The sequence below is a fragment of the Schistocerca serialis genome, chromosome 5 (genome assembly GCF_023864345.2).
Source record: "Schistocerca serialis cubense isolate TAMUIC-IGC-003099 chromosome 5, iqSchSeri2.2, whole genome shotgun sequence".
Lineage (NCBI taxonomy): Eukaryota > Metazoa > Arthropoda > Insecta > Orthoptera > Acrididae > Schistocerca > Schistocerca serialis.
In genome coordinates this window covers 51,347,342-51,366,407 of record NC_064642.1, presented here as the reverse complement: position 1 = coordinate 51,366,407, position 19,066 = coordinate 51,347,342, and the positions used below count along the sequence as shown (strand labels likewise).

General features: G+C 45.2%; 1 protein-coding gene across 1 annotated transcript in view; it reads right to left on the bottom strand.

Moving 5' to 3' along the window:
• Nucleotides 1-1,870: 1,870 nt before the first annotated feature.
• LOC126481738 (protein apterous-like) overlaps nt 1,871-19,066 on the bottom strand; it is a 308,879-nt gene continuing 291,683 nt past the window's right edge. The window contains exon 7 of the mRNA XM_050105693.1: nt 1,871-4,086. Coding sequence (XP_049961650.1) covers nt 3,871-4,086 — 216 coding nt within the window. The 3' untranslated portion in view covers nt 1,871-3,870. The remainder of the gene's footprint in view (nt 4,087-19,066) is intronic.

The window sequence follows — 19,066 nt, the reverse complement described above, 5'->3', positions numbered from 1 at the left end:
GTGATATGTAAAAGACAAGCCACCCCAGTGAGACAGAAAACAATTCAAGACTATTTTGTTTCATGAAATTGGATTCTACTGTATCCTTTCTATGTACCATATTTTCTCACATACTATGCTAACTAAATTGGAATTTATTGTAAATACCAATTATTTTAATTTCGTCTTCGTAATTAATTTTGGTTTTCGAGCAGTCCGAATACATTACTGTGTACTTTTAACTGTTGATTATCCATGAATTCGATTTTCCGCCATTTTCAAGGCCCAATTACCGCAGATATATGTATTCGTGTCACCTGATGAAATTACTGATACAGTGTTCAACCAAGCGTAAACAATTCTGAGCAATGTTGATTATAAAGAAAATTTTATTACACACAAAATTGTATATTATGTGATGCACACTATCTATCAAGACATGTGCAGTGTTAAAGAAGTGCTTCAATCTGAAATCGCGAGACCGCTACGGTCGCTGGTTCGAATCCTGCATCGGGCATGTATGTGTGTGATGTCCTTAGGTTAGTTAGGTTTAAGCAGTTCTAAATTATAGGGGACTGATAACCTCGGATGTTAAGCCTCATAGTGCTCAGAGCCATTTGAACCATTTTTGTTAACGAAGTCGTCTATCTGTTGAGAATGCATGCAAGAGTTTTACTACAATGTCGTTGGTAGTACAGACTTCAAATGTCCTGAATGAAAATCATCTTCAGTGGATGCACGACAACGGTTGAATTCAACAATCCACGTTTAAATGTCAAAAAAGTGGAGGATGAATTCTCTTATGTCGAATGTCAATTCTCCTTAGGCTTGTTCTCCTTAAAAGTCGTGTCACATCATGTAAATCTACACACACACACACACACACACACACACACACAAGCGCGCGCGCGCGAAGTCTTTTTGTTCCGTGGCACGTCTTCATCTGTACTTTGTAGCATCCCCCATTAAGACCAAAACACTAAACATCTATTGTAATACAACTATGTAATCCATGAGTTATTGTTTTCTTATTCTTAATTGTATCTTTTTACGTATTTCGATATGGTGAACTCTAAAAAAAATGGTTCAAATGGCTCTGAGCACTATGGGACTTAACTGCTGAGGTCATCAGTCCCCTAGAACTGACAACTACTTAAACCTAACTAACCTAAGGACATCACACACATCCATGCCCGAGGCAGGATTCGAACCTGCGACCGTAGCGGTCGCGCGTTTCCAGACTGTAGCGCCTAGAACCGCTCAGCCACCCCGGCAATCTTAAAAGCTGTAAGGAAGCTGTCTTTGTATATCTGATGGGTGTTGTTTGTATAGTTTCGTTATTTGTTGACTTTCAACCGCAAAGAGAAACAAATTACTTAGCTGTGCCGCAACACTCAAACAGTCTTCATCTGCGTAGTACTTCTCGCCGCATTTAATGACGTTGTTCAGCGTCTTTGTCCATGCTGGCTATAGGATGATGGACACTTACATTGATGATCTAGTTCTCGTCGAGTCGGAGAATTTTTTTTCAGTTGCCTGTGAAGCCTGCCAACGTTTGAAGAGTGTGGAAGTGTGTAATGTGAGTGATGTACTTTACATCATGAACTCATCTAGCGAAATTGCCTGTGAATTGTACTACTTACTACTATTACCAATCATTCCAGTCATGTCACAATTTATTTTAAATTTAACATAATGTTATAAGTTTTAAGGTGTTTTACAACAAGGACGTTTTTCAGTGCATATCATGTTGACTGAGAAGTGATAGTTATCTCCTGTCATCTTGTTAATGTAGGCATTTCACAGAAAAATAACTCTGACATAAATTTTGTATGAAACTTTAACAATAGAACTTTATTGCTTCGCTAAGAAAGATTAGCCACCTCCATTCGAATATCATGATATATTCATTTAACAGTTATTAATAAACTAGATGTGATAAATACTTACGATTATGATCATAGTGGGATGTAGCCTTTTTGCAAGAGAAGAATGTTCGTAGTGTCGTAAAATTATCCACAGCGTTAAGAGGGAAAGGTGATAGGAAATTTCTTGCATAAACCATGTTTCAAAATTTACATTATAATTATTTCCTTTGACAAATTATTTAACAAAAAGATATGAAAAATCCCAAGTGAATAGGCCCTAAATAATAGTAACTGCAATAGTATGCACATATAAAATCAGTGTTAGGTTTGTGAGGTAGACCTATTCCAATTGGCGCCGGTTCTATCATTTTCATATCACTCAAGGAATCTATTATACATGAAGACACGTTCTTCATCCGAATTTACATGGAGTAATGTCATTAAATTAAATAGACAGTTATAAAAATCCGTAAGTTGTTTCTTCCGATATTTACACATGAATGCACGGCGTTCACAATTTCACCAAGTGTCCATAAATTCGTTGCCTTTTTTTCTCGAACATCTGTAATCCAATGGGTCTTCTTTGTTCACTGTTGCACATAAACCATTTTCGTCGGGAGGATCGTGGAAAGAAAACTACACACACTCATTTATGTATCACAATAGACTGAATTTCATAGTAATCCCAAACGAATTGTTTTATAACGTAATCGAAAACATCACAACAAAGTATAAATTACTCTTGGCGTCAACATGGAATTTCTCTTGTGACTTTTATTATTTAGACGTTCTAAATTGCATTCTTATTTTGGGTAATTTAATGAAAGTGCACTACCGGATACATCTTGGATATCTAGATGTTATCTTCAGTAAATTAACACAAATTTTACAGTAGATTGACATCAATGAAATTTCGTAACTATTCCTTGCACAATATTCTCTCGTTCAGGATTACTATAAAACCAATTTCTCAGTTGATAACAATTAATAAATAAGGTGAACGCACACGTGTGCTACACAATATTATTACGGAAGCCTGTTCGTTCGTGTAACATCAATATTTCGTAGTTAAATGTCTTCAACATCTTTCTTCTTCGTATTAAAGCTTAATGTCTCGGCGCCTGGACTGTCAGTGGGTACTTCAGGATGACAGTTGTTCGTCGCACAGTCTTGGATTCTCCAGTCCGATCATCAAAACGAAGGCTTACAACCGGCCTTCAAACCAGAAAAGAGCTGGAATGATAATGTTGTTAATACGTGTTAAGACTAACTATAGTCTTCTCCCTTCTTCACAGCGTCTGAAAGATTCTGCAGATGTTCCGCACAACCGGATTCCACTGATGGGTTTCCGGAACGAACTATTTCTTGTCAACGATATTTTGTTCCGCTAGGTGCAATGGTGCGGCCACCGATACTGATACCCTCAATGCTTGCTTCACGTAGTATTTGCGCCTCAAACCGCAATTTCATCACCCGGCTGTTGAGGCCGGACATCACTCAATTGTCTGGTATTGCAATACTTCCTGGTACTGCAATGGATGAATCACGATCAGCAAACTTTCCGTTGCTGAGTCAGTGCGGGATGTGTTGAAGATGATTTGGCCTCGAGGCGGATAATGATGTGATGAATCTGGATTTTATTAATGCGTAAGTTAAATCTTTTTACGCGATCAGTACCAGTCTCTTCATGTAGATACGATGAGCTGCCACTGGTTAGCTGCAGGTCTCTCGAAGAAGTTGGGCCCATTTTTCTTTGGCGGACACCGGACACTGTTACGATTGTCGACAGAATGTGCATCTTGCTTCTTATAGTTCGTTCGAGAGCTATCGACTGTCGGTTAAAACTAGATTAAGACTGATGGACTGCTTAGTTTCACCACCGCATCCTCTGTTTCAGAGCCGAAGAGAGATGCCCCTGTCGGTGACGTGACGTCACTGCGCGGAGTGCTGCCGAGTGTCGCCTGGCAACGCTCGGTCAGTCTTGAAACACGTCCGGTGTGGTCCGGGGGTGGCGCCGGACGGCCTAGGAGCACTCTAGCGGCGAGGGGCTGGTGCCCAGCATGAAGGGCGGGCTGATAGGCCCCTGACGGTGGTAGTCGGCCGCCGCGGCCGCAGCCGCCGCTGCCTGGTAGGCGTCCAGGCCAGAGTCGCCGCCGCCGCACTTGTCACCACCGCCTCCTTTGCCCTCCTGCTTCAGCACCATGCGACGCCACTTTGCTCTCGCGTTCTGGAACCACACCTGCAACAAGTCAACAACCGTGAATCACTCATGTGTCAGGGCCAGCTGCTGCTCATGATGCTGTGTGGGGGCAGGAAGGTTACATTCTAAGACCAACACACACACACACACACACACACACACACGAAAATTTCACTGTAGTTCCTTCTCTAGATTGTCGCACAGATGACAAAAAGGTAGATACAGAAATAGATGACAGAGGGATAGAAAAACAATTAAAATCGCTCATAAGAGGAAAGGCCGCTGGACCTGATGGGATACCAGTTCGATTTTACACAGAGTACGCGACGGAACTTGCCCCCCCCCCCCCCCCCCTTCTTGGAGCGGTGTACCGTAGGTCTCTAGAAGAGCGTAGTGTTCCGAAGGATTGGAAAAGGGCACAGGTCATCCCCGTTTTCAAGAAGGGACGTCGAACAGATGTGCAGAACTATAGACCTATATCTCTAACGTCGATCAGTTGTAGAATTTTGGAACACGTATTATGTTCGAGTATAATGACTTCCGTAAAATGAAGAACAAACCGCCTTCAGTCACAAGTTGCGTTGATTTACTGCACTATGCATTTCGAGCCCTGGAAGCTACACAAAGAAAAATATTCCGAAAACTTGTTGAATGAACAAACAGAGTTTAACAGCCACAATTTTTTCTACACCTTTAAAAGTTTATTTTTTTTCCCGAGGAATCAAACCTATAATAGTACAAACAACTGAAAACCTACAACATAGTGCCAAATAATTATTTTAATAATACCTATGTACTAGTAATACTATATCATATTATCTTCTGTGAAACAAGAAAATCGATTATATTTAGAAGTAGAACATCTGTATGAACGAGAATCTTTGGCATGTTTACGTTCTGCTACTACAATGTGGGAAAAATGTGTGACTATGTATATACCCCAGTATGTACTGTAAAATTAAAGATGTGTATTGTGTATACCAACAGAAGCAGACATCATACAATGTTAAACTGTAAGTCAGTTTCATATTATTAACGCTGTTAAACTTATATCTACAATATACCATGTTGTAACACAAAAATGTAATATCAACAGGCAAACAACTAAATAACGTGACGTAAATCACTAAAAAACACCTGAAGATGAGCCTCCAGGGCTCTAAATGCATAGTGCAGTAAATAAACGCTACTTGTGACTGAAGGCGGTTTGTTCTTCATTTTACGAAAGTAAAACAGTCGCGGACGAAACACTGAAAAACAATGGACAAAATTAAGGTATAATGACTTTTCTGGAGACTAGGAATCTACTCTGTAGGAATCAGCATGGGTTTCGAAAAAGACTATCGTGTGAAACCCAGCTCGCGCTATTCGCCCACGAGACTCAGACGGCCATAGACACGGGTTCCCAGGTAGACGCCGTGTTTCTTGACTTCCGCAAGGCGTTCGATACAGTTCTCCACGGTCGTTTAATGAACAAAGTAATAGCATATGGACTGTCAGACCAATTGTGTGATTGGATTGAAGAGTTCCTAGATAACAAAACGCAGCATGTCATTCTCAATGGAGAGAAGTCTTCCGAAGTGAGAGTGATTTCAGGTGTGCCGCAGGGGAGTGCTGTAGGACCGTTGCTATTCACAATATACATAAATGAGCTTGTGGGTAACATCGGAAGTTCACTGAGGCTTTTTGCGGATGATGCTGTAGTATATCGAGAGGCTATAACAACGGAAAATTGTACTGAAATGCAGGAGGATATGCAACGAATTGACGCATGGTGCAGGGAATGGCAATTGAATCTCAATGTAGACAAGTGTAACGTGCTGCGAATACATAGAAAGAAAGATCCTTTATCATTTAGTTACAATATAGCAAGTCAGCAACTGGAAGCAGTTAATTCCATAAATTATCTGGGAGTAGGCATCAGGAGTGATTTAAAATGGAATGACCATATAAAATTAATCGTCGGTAAAGCAGATGCCAAGACTGAGATTCATTGGAAGAATCCTAAGGAAATGCAACCCGAAAACAAAGGAAGTAGGTCACACTACACTTGTTCGCCCACTGCTTGAATACTGCTCGCCAGTGTGGGATCCGTACCAGATAGGGTTGATAGAAGAGAAGCGTTACGGAAATGACAGATAAACCCCAGTGGAAGACTCTGCAGGAGAGACGCTCAGTAGCTCGGTAGGGGCTTTTGTTGAAGTTTCGAGAACATACCTTCACCGAGGAGTCTAGCAGTATATTGCTCCCTCCTACGTATATCTCGCGAGGATATCATGAGGATAAAATCAGAGAGATTAGACTCCACACAGAGCCATACCGACAATCTTTATTTCCACGAACAATACGAGACTGGAATAGAAGGGAGAACTGATAGAGGAACTCAAGGTACCCTCCGCCACACACCGTCAGGTGGCTTTCGGAGTATTGACGTAGACTTAGATGTAGAAAGCGCGTGCGCCGAAATATCTGATATTTGTGTATGACAACGGACAACACTGTTCTGCACTGGAAATACACTGAAGAGCTAAAGAAACTAGTACACCTGCCTAATATCGGGTAGGACCCCCCGAGATCATGCAGAAGTGCCACTACACGACATGGCATGTACTCGACTAATGTCTCAAGTAGTGCTGGAGGGAACTGACACCATGAATCCGCAGGGCTGTCCGTAAGAGTACGAACGATGGAGATCTCTTCTGAACAGTACGTTGCAAGGCATCTCAGATATGCTCAATAATAAAATTACCAAATAAGCAGCAACCAGTCCCAAAATCTTGTTTTATTTATTCACTTTTGCAAATCGATTTCAACTGATTAACTGCTTTCAAAGAGTAGTAATACTGTCTTAAGCACAGGTCAAACATTAAGTGATCACTTTATGTTTGACCTGTGCTTAAGACAGTATTACTACTCGTTGAAAGCACCGGTGATGGCTGTTAATCAGTTGAAGTCGATTTGCAAAAGTGAATAAATAAAACAAGATTTTGGGACTGGTTGCTGCTTATTTGGTAATTTTATGGTTTACGGTCGCTGCACAACTTCGGAACCACATGGAGCCCACCATTTATTTGCTCAGTAATGTTCATCTCTGGGCAGTCCGGTGGACGGCGGAAGTGTTGAAACTCAGAAGAGTGTTCCTGGAGCCACTCTGTTATTCTGGACGTATGGGGTGTCGCCTTGTCCTGCTGGAATTGCCGAAGTCCGTCGGAATACATAATGGACATGAATGGATGCAGGTGATCAGACAGGGTGCTTACGTAAGTGCCACCTGTCAGAATCGTATCTAGACGTATCAGGGGTCCCAAATCACTTCAACTGCACACGTCCGACACAGAGCCGCCAGTGGCTTGAACAGTGCCCCGCCATCATCCAGGGTCGACGCATTCATGAGCTTGTCTCCATACCCGTACACTCCCATCCGCTCGATACAATCTGATACGAAACTCGTCCGACCAGTCAGCATGTTCCCACTCATCAATAGTCCACACCTTAGTCTGCTCTCTTGTATCTTTTTCCCCATGGGTCCCACATTCACAGCTCCTCTAACAAATTCATTTCTAATCCTGTGCTTCCTAGTTACCCCACACATCCACTTCAGCATCCTCATTTTCACCACTTCCATCTTCCGTTCCTGGGCTACTGTGATTGGTCATGTCTCTGCCCCGTATATCGTAGCAGACCTTACCACCGACTTGTACACTTTCCCTTTCAACCCAATGCTCACCTTCTTATCACACAACACTCCACTCATTTTCCTCCAGTTGTTCCAACCGCAATTTATCCGGTGTTGTATCTCGCTTTCCAGTCCTCCTCCCCTCTGTATGTACGACACCAGGTATTTAAATTTGCAGACCGATTTCAGCTCATCATCCTGGATCTTGCAAGACTTCATCTGCACATCCTTCAGTGCTAAATATTCTGACTCAGCTCTCCCAAGAGACCCACTCGTTTGTTACTGTTTCTCTACTGAGAATATGCTCCGCCTCCTTCTTTAATGGGAGATCTGCCTCTCGTGGTCATTACATAGAGATATTTACTAAGACGTTATCTGTTCTTGGGCCGGCTGGAGTGGCCGTGCGGTTCTAGGCCATACAGTCTGGAGCCGAGCGACCGCTACGTCGCAGGTTCGAATCCTGCCTCGGGCATGGATGTGTGTGATGTCCTTAGGTTAGTTAGGTTTAATTCTAGGCGACTGATGACCTCAGAAGTTACGTTGCATAGTGCTCAGAGCCATTTGATTGGTTTTTGGTTGGTTGTTTGGGAAAGGAGACCAGACAGCGTGGTCATCGGTCTCATCGGATTAGGGAAGGATGGGGAAGGAAGTCGGCCGTGCCCTTTCAGAGGAACCATCCCAGCATTTGCCTGGAGTGATTTAGGGAAATCACGGAAAACCTAAATCAGGATGGCCGGACCCGGGATAGAACCATCGTCCTCCCGAATGCGAGTCCAGTGTCTAACCACTGCGCCACCTCGCTCGGTCAGAGCTATTTGAACCGGTATATGTTCTTTCGGACATGCCCGTAAGAACAGATACCATCGGTGACCAAGCAGCTCGTTAGAATGAATTTACAGTGAAATGAACACCCTCAGCTGCCTACAGGCGTTGACATACGTCGACGGGGACAGATGAAAATGTGTGCCCCGACCGGGACTCGAACCCGGTATCTCCTGCTTACATGGCAGACGCTCTATCCATCTGAGCTACCGAATGCACAAACAAAGCCCGAACTCTTACGGGAATCGGCAACGCGCCGCGAGTAATGAGTATAATGGGCGGGGGCACTACGAATGTAGTGGGGGAGAATACGTTGAAAAGTTTCTCTGCCTCGTGATGACTGGGTGTTGTGTGCTGTCCTCAGGTTAGTTAGGTTTAAGTAGTTCTAATGACCACAGATGTTAAGTCCCATAGTGCTCAGAGCCAATACGTTGAAAATGTGGGTTTCGAGGGAAGCGTGCCAGAGATAAATCCCTGCAGTCGCGCTATCCTCTATGTCCTCGGTAGCTCGCCGGCACGGTAGCTCAGCGTGTTCGGTCAGAGAGCCGGTTGGCCTCTGTAATAAAAAAAATAAAAATATAAAAAAAAACTGAGTGGAAGGATCAACCACCGAACTTGAACAGGATGTCTTGCGACGTCCGCAACGACCAAATACAACGATCAATAACGAACAAAATGAAGAAAAAAAATGCATAGAGAGTCTGCCATGTAAGCAGGAGATCCCGGGTTCGAGTCCCGGTCGGGGCACACATTTTCATCTGTCGCTGTCGACATATGTCAACGCCTGTAAGCAGGTAAGGGTGTCCAGTTCATTGTAAATTACATAGAGATCGCCGGTCATTTTCGATCAGATAGTGTACGTCTCGTGTCACTGTTTCTGCCTGCTGGCGAACCACGCTGAAAACGCGCCCGCGTTCAGATCGCGTACGGGAACGGCTCTTCTCGTATTCTTACGGTTTCTGAGCGTTTCCAAGCATGCTCCCACTGGTGCGGCGCACTGTGAGAAGCAGGTGGCGTGTCCATCTGCGGACAGCGCCGTATTTCTGTGGACAAGGTAGTTTGCGGCCGGGGCCCGCGCCGGCCGGAAGTGCTGCGTGCCTGCGCTGCAATTAGCGGAAATAGACGCCCGTGGCGGCGCCGGCGGCGGCCATCCGTCACCGGCCGCCCTCGTTTGTCCGCGCCGCAGCCGCCGCCGCGGGCGTCGTGCCAGGCACGCACAGGCGACAACAGCCGCCGGCCGCCAGACGGGAATTACACGCGTTCGACAAAGTAGTGTAAACACCCGCCCGATGCCGAGTGAGGCCACCTTCGGCATCCCCAACAGCCTCAACATTCCGAGGGATCGGCGCATACGAGATGTCCTCGAGGCCTGTAGTCTGAAGGGACAAAATTATAGGGACGGCAGAAGGTCCTTACGTAAGCTCGCCGGCCAAAAAAACTCATCACCCCAAAGCGCGTACAGATGATTCGTTACGCCTTATGGCGCAGCGATCCAGTCACGTGCTGAATCGCGCGCGCGCTGCCTCTAAGTAAAGCGTAAGACAGTAGCGATGAGTGGCACATTTACGTTTCAAGCGGCCGCTGTACGTAAACGTGGGTAAGTGTAAGGACGTGACAGTGTGGAAAAAAGGGGCAATCGTATGAATTTGCTGGATTTGTTGGGGTTTCACGGCGGGCTGCTTTACGTATCTAAAGTTCAAATGGTTCAAATGGCTCAGAGAACTATGGGACTTAACATCTGAGGTCATCAGTCCCCTAGACTTAGAACTACTTAAACCTAACTAACGTAAGGACATCACACACATCCATGCCCGAGGCAGGATTCGAGCCTGCGACCGTAGCAGTCGCGCAGTTCCGGACTGAAGCGCCTACAACCGCTCGGTCACAGCGGCCGGCCGTATCTAAGGCTGTGGCATAACACACATGACCACAAAACGCGGCGTCAGAATTGTGATCGGGGAAAGCTGCTGACTGAGAAAAACCTGGGAAGCTTCTGAATCAAAACCGCTTCCCAGGCCGACAGGAAGGGCTCTAGGCAGTGAATGAAGACCCATCCCAACCGGTCGGCGGGAGATCAATCTAAGGAAACTGCACGCAGTGAATGCGTCTGGATTCCGTCACCCTGCAAGAGGCCATTGCTCATACGGGCACATACAGACGACAACAGCGAAGTTCAGTCGGCTGGGTTTCTCAGTACTCCCCCACCCTCGACTGGCCTGCAAAATCACCTGACTGGAACCCCGTAGGAAATATGTTGCAACAGCTGGTAAAACGTCGACATCAGCATCCCCGCGATCAGATCCTTAGCGGGTGGTTTAACCTGGATGCGACGTACCTGCAAAACCTTGAGAATTAACTTCCTAACCGAATCCAGGTGGTCATCGAGTCAAGGGGCGAAACTACACGGTATTTATGATGCCTGTAATCATTTCTAGCGGTGACTAATCCTTTATGCGGTGAGCTTATTTTGAGATGTGTGGAGCCAGTGGTAATAAATGTATATGTCAGGCGGTACGAGCTTTTGAACGACCAATGCGTGTCAGTTACAAATATATTTTGAAAATTCGGCTTTGAACAAAACACAATTTCTTGCCTTCCTTTCTCCACTCATACATCTACTTGTGATATAGCACTCTTATTTTACTTTACAGCACATGGTGTAGTAAAATAAGGGGTATAACATCGGTGATGCAGATGTGGTGAAGTGAAAAATAGTCACATACTCAGAGAACAAGCAGATGCAGGGACCGGGCGTCCACATTTTGTGCAAGGTGGTAGCAGAGATGGTTTGCCACTGCCTTCCTCTGACCTATTGTGAATTGCCTATCTGTATCGTGTGGATGGTTCAAATGGCTCTGAGCACTATGGGACTCAACTGCTGAGGTCATCAGTCCCCTAGAACTTAGAACTAGTTAAACCGAACTAACCTAAGGACATCACAAACATCCATGCCCGAGGCAGGATTCGAACCTGCGACCGTAGCGGTCTTGCGGTTCCAGACTGCAGCGCCTTTAACCGCACGGCCACTTCGGCCGGCTATCGTGTGGATGACTGCGATGAGTAATTGCACACTGTACCGCTGGGTTTTTATAGTTAGGCGGGCCAACCAAGGGAGAGTGCGTAATCTGATCCCGGGACATAGCCTACTCGTCTGGAACGTCACCAAGTTGGTCGTCGACCTTAACGGCCCCATCCAACAGACAGATGCCCTCACCATGGAGAGGTATGGAATGTAATACAGGACACTGGTGCAAAGACTGGCGAGTAGGAACTTTACGCCACCACCTTTCCTCCCATTGTCGGTCAAATACTGAGAGCGAAAAATTTTTCACCTCCAAGATTCGAAACAGCGCACTCCCGATTCGAGCGCCACAGCACAAGCGTGAGTTAGCGAACTCGGCTTTTTAAGTGGGTAATATATCCGTTGAAGTGATAAAATCAAGAAACTGTTTTACTCAATAGTAAATACTTAAAAGGATGCACATGGTGGGCTAACATAAAGAAAATCCACGTCCAGTAGGGTGCGTGTGAAGATAGTCTCTAATCGCTTGTGATTCATGTACAGATTTACAAGAAACTGCGTCGTTAAAGTAACTGAGAACTGGCCAAGTTTTTCGACACAACAGAATTAGAATATGCGCTGCAGGACCGTACAAGAGAAGAATCATCAATCAGCACCCGACAGATTGTCGGTGAAGGACACACTTAGAAGGCTACAATATGGATAGTACTGATGGAGCGTTAGTTATAAACCTACCATAAACAACGTCTCCAAGTACTGGAGTCAAATAATTTTCGAACCCAATGTTAAATTACGTAAATAGTTTATCCAGTGCAGCTCTGCAGTCCATAAAATCCTACAGCTTGTATTGTTCATAGAACTCCACAGTAACGCCATAAATGTTTAGGTAATCCATAAATCTGGATAGATAGACGGATATCTGAACCACATTCCGACGAAATTAGAATTCAGTGTGTTAAAATTCACAAGAGGTGTTTGTAAAGTGTAACGGCTTTTAAATAGTGCTTACAATACGGACAACGATGATCCGGTACTGTTCAAAACAGGCGATGTTTCACGTCGTGGAAGACGTATTGCTTCATTCTAACGACCATGAGACTAACCTTTGAGATTTGCAACCTTGTTACCGGCAGTATGTTACGCTGGAAAAAGTAATTAACTCTCTGCAGGCACGACTCCAGCACTACTAAGAAAACTTTGCTACTCATATGTCTTTCCAGTTACAACTGCATGATGTGACAGGACACAGAGTGAACAGAGAGTATTGACGAGATCGCCGTTTGTCGTGTTTCTTCATATTTTTCGCGGTGTAGTAAATGATTAGCTAGAAGAGCAAAACACACCATAACCAGTCACTGAGATTTATATTTATCTGTGACAACGGGTGTAAGGTATCACCCTTCCATTTTAATGCGACGTAGTATATCAGATGTTTACAATAATCGTATCCGCCAAAGAGTAAAGTGGAAAAAACGAACAACAGTACATAACTGTTGAAAAATACGGCCACGCAATATGGTTCACAAATATGCTTGGTTGCAAAATAATGCACTAGTCTTGAGATTTGAGGCATGAGATTAATAGCAATTCTTTTTCTATACCAATCACCCCGTCTGTATTTTTCAGACGGGTCTGAGCACGCATTTAGATCAATAAATTGCTGGATTCCCGGCCTCAACATAAAATACGCTCAAGGATAGAAAGTGCAAAAAAACTAGTAAACTGTCAGTATGATTGATTGGTGTTTATGTTAGAAAGAAACCTGTTTTCACTTTTTCTATTAGTTTTTTTCAGTATTACGCTCACAGCTTCAGAGTAATGATATCGTCGTTACAGATTTCAGACTATTATGTCCCAATGACAGAGATCGCAGACACGTTGTAAAGAACATTCTCTGTTACAATATATTTTGCTTACGAGGTGCCCAGAACTCATAAATCCTTGAAAAACGTCAGGACCTGCTGACAAATAATTCTTTATTTACTTGCGGGTTCACTCTGAATATTATCTTGAGACATCTTAAGGTTATTTATAAAGTCTTTCACTGCAATAATAATACCGTGGTGTCACACATAAAATAAGCCCTAAATCGACTCGTTAACTTGGTCTACTGTAGTAATCCGGTTCCATCCTTTCGTCTGGTACGGAAGCATTCTACATACTGGCGATTACAAATGATTTCCGTTTACAAGTGGAACGTGATTATAGCGATGGACGAAGATGACAATTGAAGCAGTATGGCTTTTATGTTATTTGACGCCACAGTATTAATTTTGCGATGTGGAATGTTGTAATAGCTATATACCGAAGATAATCTGAAAACCGAAACCGATTGGGGACAAAGAATAATTCGTCAACCGCACTCGGTAGTTGATATAAGATGTTTTCGCCACACCAGGGAAGGAGGTCAGTCTCGAAAGCGACATTCGACAATAAATATTGTCACAGGTTTGTTTAAAGGTATACGTACGTACACAATCGCGTCCTAGGCTGAGAAACAGCATTAAAGGATACTCGTACATCAAACTCCGGTAGGCTCCACATTGTTAGTTTATCAAAGTATGGGGGTTGATAAAAATACGGAAAGACCGAAAACACACATTGCCAAGTCTAAAACGGTGTAGGGAAACCATTGGGATTGAAAACAGATTCCAGTCGACTTAGAATGAATAAATAGAGATCCTGTATGGTTTTCAAGGGAATGTTACACCATTCTTCGTGAAAAACAGTGTTAATCTCAGGCAACGGTAATGTTGAAGGACAGCAATGACGCACCCTCTCCAACGTAGACCACAAAGCCTCAATATCAGTGATATCTAGTGACTATGACGCCCAGGGGGAGAAGCGACAGTTTATCTTCGTACTCACAAACCAGTTCAAGATGAGAGCTGTGTGAACAGGGGACGTGATGTCTTGGAACACAGCATCGCCACTGGGGAATAAACACTGTACTATGGGAGAGGAGGGGTGCCTGATTAACCAAAATAGCCACATAACACTCGGCAGAAACGCCCACCAAGTACCGCGAAATGGCTGTCCAAATCGTCACCGAACCTGCGCCATGTTTCGCTCTTGAGACGTAAACTCGGTCAGAAGCTGCTGGCTGTGGTGCAAAACATATCTGAACAAACGACATTCTACCATTCCCTCCATACTCTACTTTTTACGGCTTCGGCACCGCGTTGCCAGTTGTGGACATTTGCATCTCTGATGACTGAAAGGTTCTGGAATTTCAGAGTGGCCTGCAAGTTCCTCTCGTGTTGTTTTGGTGCTGACAGGGTTCGCGAGAGCGACATTCAGAGTTTTGCTATTGAAAGGTATGTGCTAAGGTCTGATCAGGGTAGATCCAGAAAATAAAGTCGATAGTTGCCAACCGCAAGGTGGAATGAGTATAATATCTTTCAGTAGGAGGATCTTAATGATGGTTAAGAGAGCCGGGCGCGTGCAGTAAAAAACTGGGGAGTCGCAGCTAGGTGCCCGGAGGAAGCAGACGTGAGGTGACAGCTTTAAGGTAGGATTCGCGCTGCGCAGTTTACACTGAGAAAACGTTAGCACGTTAATGGGAGAAGCTATATAATGATTTCAAAATGGTTTTTGTTACATAATGTTCAGAGTTGGGATTTATATGTCCAAGGTTTGACGCAGTAAGCGTTTTGTAAAATTTTTTGTAAGAGTGATTCGTGCTACAAAAATATTGTAAATGGTAGTATTTGTGTAGGACTTACATTTTTAACAATATATATATATATATATATATATATATATATATATATATACACACACTGAGATTAACATTGTGTTTAAATCTAACAGCCTGAATCATAATCCACATCCTTTGCTTGTACTGAATATGAAAATGAGTAGTAAAGTTACCCACCAATGAAAGAACTAAAGAAAATCAGGCCTCTGTGCAATATATATGTGCACTTCATGGTTTGAAATCGATTTTTGTATAACTAAAGTTATCAGAGCAAAGTTATTTCAAATAACAAATTTTATGCCATTTCACAGCTGGCATTATTCAAGGCAATATGTAATTTCATTATGTAAACAACAGGGCCAAAAGCTAATTTTTCAGTACCATCTTAATGCCATTGCACAAACGGCATTGCCGGCCGTGGTGGCCGAGCGGTTCTGGGCGCTACAGTCTGAAACCGCGCGACCGCTACGGTCGCAGGTTCGAATCCTGCCTCGGGCATGGATGTGTGTGATGTCCTTAGGTTAGTTAGATTTAAGTAGTTCTAAGTTCTAGGGGACTGATGACCTTAGAAGTTAAGTCCCATAGTGCTCAGAGCCATTTAAACCATTTTGAGCAAACGGCATTATTCTCTTAAACTTGACTGCTGAGTCAAATATATGTTTCATTACTGGCAAAACGGAGGAGTGCCAGAGACAAGTTCACGGACGCAGTCAGATGCCGGTTTGTTGAATAATTAATTTGGAACAATTTTATCTTTGATACTTTCACTAATTAAAAAGGAAACAATTTTGGTTAGATACTGTCACTATTACAGATTATTTTATCTACGATACTTTCACTATGACTTTCGTAGTTGTGGTTCTTGCATTTTACGTCACGATGTTCTTCAATGACCTTCCGTCACGACTACTACACAGACCGTTTTACCCCCGTTCTGACTTTAGCGGGTGCTGTTTTTCCGCTTTGCTGTATGAAGCATGAATCTTCGATACTTAAAATTGAAATTTAAAACAGTCTTGATCGCAATATTGTTAACATAATTTTTTATTGGAGTCAGTGACCGGTTTCGACTCTATGGAAGAGTCATCTTCAGACAGCAGTTACACGAACGTCGAGGGTCGACGGAACTCATTTAGCATTGTCCATCCACCGCTCTGGAGTCTGAAGATGACTCTTTCATAGAGTTGAAACCGGTCACTGACTCCAATAAAAAAAATATTTTAACAATGTGGCGCTCAAGACTGTTTTAAATTTTAATTTTAACTACTTTTAAGATTGCTGAATACGTTTTCAAAAATTTCAAAAAGAAATCTTCGATGCGGTGCCTCTTGAAAGACCATACACTACAACTACCTGGTTCACGGAAGCATCCACCCTACGAATACGAACAATCTGCCCACGTTCGACTTCACTTACACGCGACATAATGCACTTACACAGAGTCCTGTTGTGACCACAACTGACAGTTGCAAGGCACTGAGAGTATTGCACAAGTGCCGTTCATGGTTCAAAAATGGTTCAAATGGCTCTGAGCACTATGGGACTTAACTTCTGAGGTCATCAGTCCCCAAGAACTTAGAACTACTTAAACCTAACTAACCTAAGGACATCACACACATCCATGCCCGAGGCAGGATTCGAACCTGCGACCGTAGCAGACTCGCGGTTCTGGACTGAAGCGCATAGAACCGCACAGCCACCGCGGCCGGCCGTTCATGGTCGAACACAACAACAGAACTTGGAAGCTTGTATAGCATCCGCGTCTACGTTCAAGCACGCACTTATCGTGGTTCTGCCATCTTTTTGTCCAAGCGACAGCGAGCTCCTACCAGTAGTAAAACAGAACTCTGCACCACGTCTTTTCGGACTGATCGTCCACGACTACCGTTATAGAACGTATTAGCAGTGAAGTTTCGGAACAGCGGCCACGGAAAACTACGACATACGGGGGGAAGACGTATGATAAACTGCTGTTTAGCCTTCACCGATTACTTGCTGTCTCGGGATATTTCATTGCGGCAGCTCCCGAACGTCGCGCTGTTATTTACCGGCGACGGCGCCGTTTCTCTTCGTCTCCTCGACTCTTTTTCCTTCGTCCCTTCCAGCTCCGCGCCCTCTGCGAGGCGAGTGCGGGTCGGAACCAGCCGAGGAGCGGAAAGAAGGAGCCAGGGCGCGCCTCAAAGGCGGGTGAAATATGCGCGCCGGCGGCTGTTTTTGTGCGCGCGCCGCCTGCGGCGTGTCACTGATTATCCGCAGGCCGCGCGCGCGAGCGTGTGAGTGTGGGTGTGAGTGAGTGTGTGTGACACACGCGACGGCGAGATCAGACGGCGGGCGCGAGGCGCGGGCCGCCGCCCGTATAAACGGCGCTGCGCCCCATTGCTCCGCGGCGCTGCCCGCCTGCGGGCGTCGCGCCAGACGCCGACGCCGACGGCGACGTCCCAGGAGCTGCGGCCGTGGCCGGGGCTGAGGGCCCAATTACGCGACGCCCACGCGCCGACGCCTGACGCCGACCGGCTGCGGCTGCAGGGCCGAAGCGGGCTCTGCCGGCAAACTTGCCATGCCTGTTTGGGGCTGCTGGCAGACTGTTTGGGTACAGCTTGACTCGCTGCAGGGCCGATGCCGTGTTTCCTTGAGCCGTGTCAGATGTTCAGGTAGACTAAATGAGAGAATCTTCCGACGTTTCTGACTGACATACCTTTCGATCACCTACCACGAACTACAGACCTATCTACCTGTCCCGCGAACAGACAGCGTAGTAGCATAGCTATCAGAGCGTCATCTTTGTCTAGAATTTTTTAATAAGGAATGCTCACAGCCAGAAGGCTCACTTCGTACACGCCAGAGTAGCCGAGAGCGCTAATACGCTGTTCCCTGGACTCGGGTAGGCGCGCCGGCCCCGGATCGAATCCGCCAGGCGGATTAACGACGAGGGCCGGTGTGCCGGCCAGCCTGGATGTGGTTTTTAGGCGGTTTTCCACATCCCACTATGTGAATACTGGGCTGGTCCCCAAGTTCCGCCTCAGTTAGACGACTCACAGACATCTGAAAATGTTCGCACTCTTTCATGACTTACACTAGACGCACACAGCTGGGGTTTACTACTTCCGTTCCGCGGGTTCGGGGTGCCGGCAGGAAGGGCATCCGGCCACCCTCTGCCATTAACACTGCCAAATCCGTCATAACGAAGCCGATCCCGCGTTGGAGCGGGACAAATGCCCGAGAAAGAAAGAAACAGCCAGAAGGTTCACTTTGGCGCAAACGCGTGAAGCAAGCAGGCAACCAAGCCACGGTTACGCGCTCGTGCTTCGTACAGCCAACTCAGTTTGAAAGAGGTAATAAATTGTCGCCTTCCGAGAACCGTATTGGTCCTTTCGGAGAACTGCCATAAAACTTGGCCGAGCTGAGTCAGCAACGATGCTGGTATAAGTGATCACATGCACATTCTCACAGCCGCGGATGATGTTGTGGACATCTAAACAGCACAGTCCATGCAGAACTTGTCAACAAGAACTATTGCAAACCGGTTGTTAGCAATGGGACTAGAGGCACGCACATGTCTACCCCATCTCCCACTCACGCCGCAGCATCGACGTGCACGACCCGGCTGTTGCCGTCAGAGGATCACTTGGAATGGCTCGCCAGGTCTTCAGTGACGAAAGCAGGTTCTGCCTGCAAGTGACGGTCGTTTGCTCGTACGACCTAGACCTGGTGAGCGTTATCCCATAGCATGCATTCGTCCAAGACACTCCGTTGGAACTTTTCGCACCCCAAGCCATTAGCCTTGCGGTGCGGAAAGGTA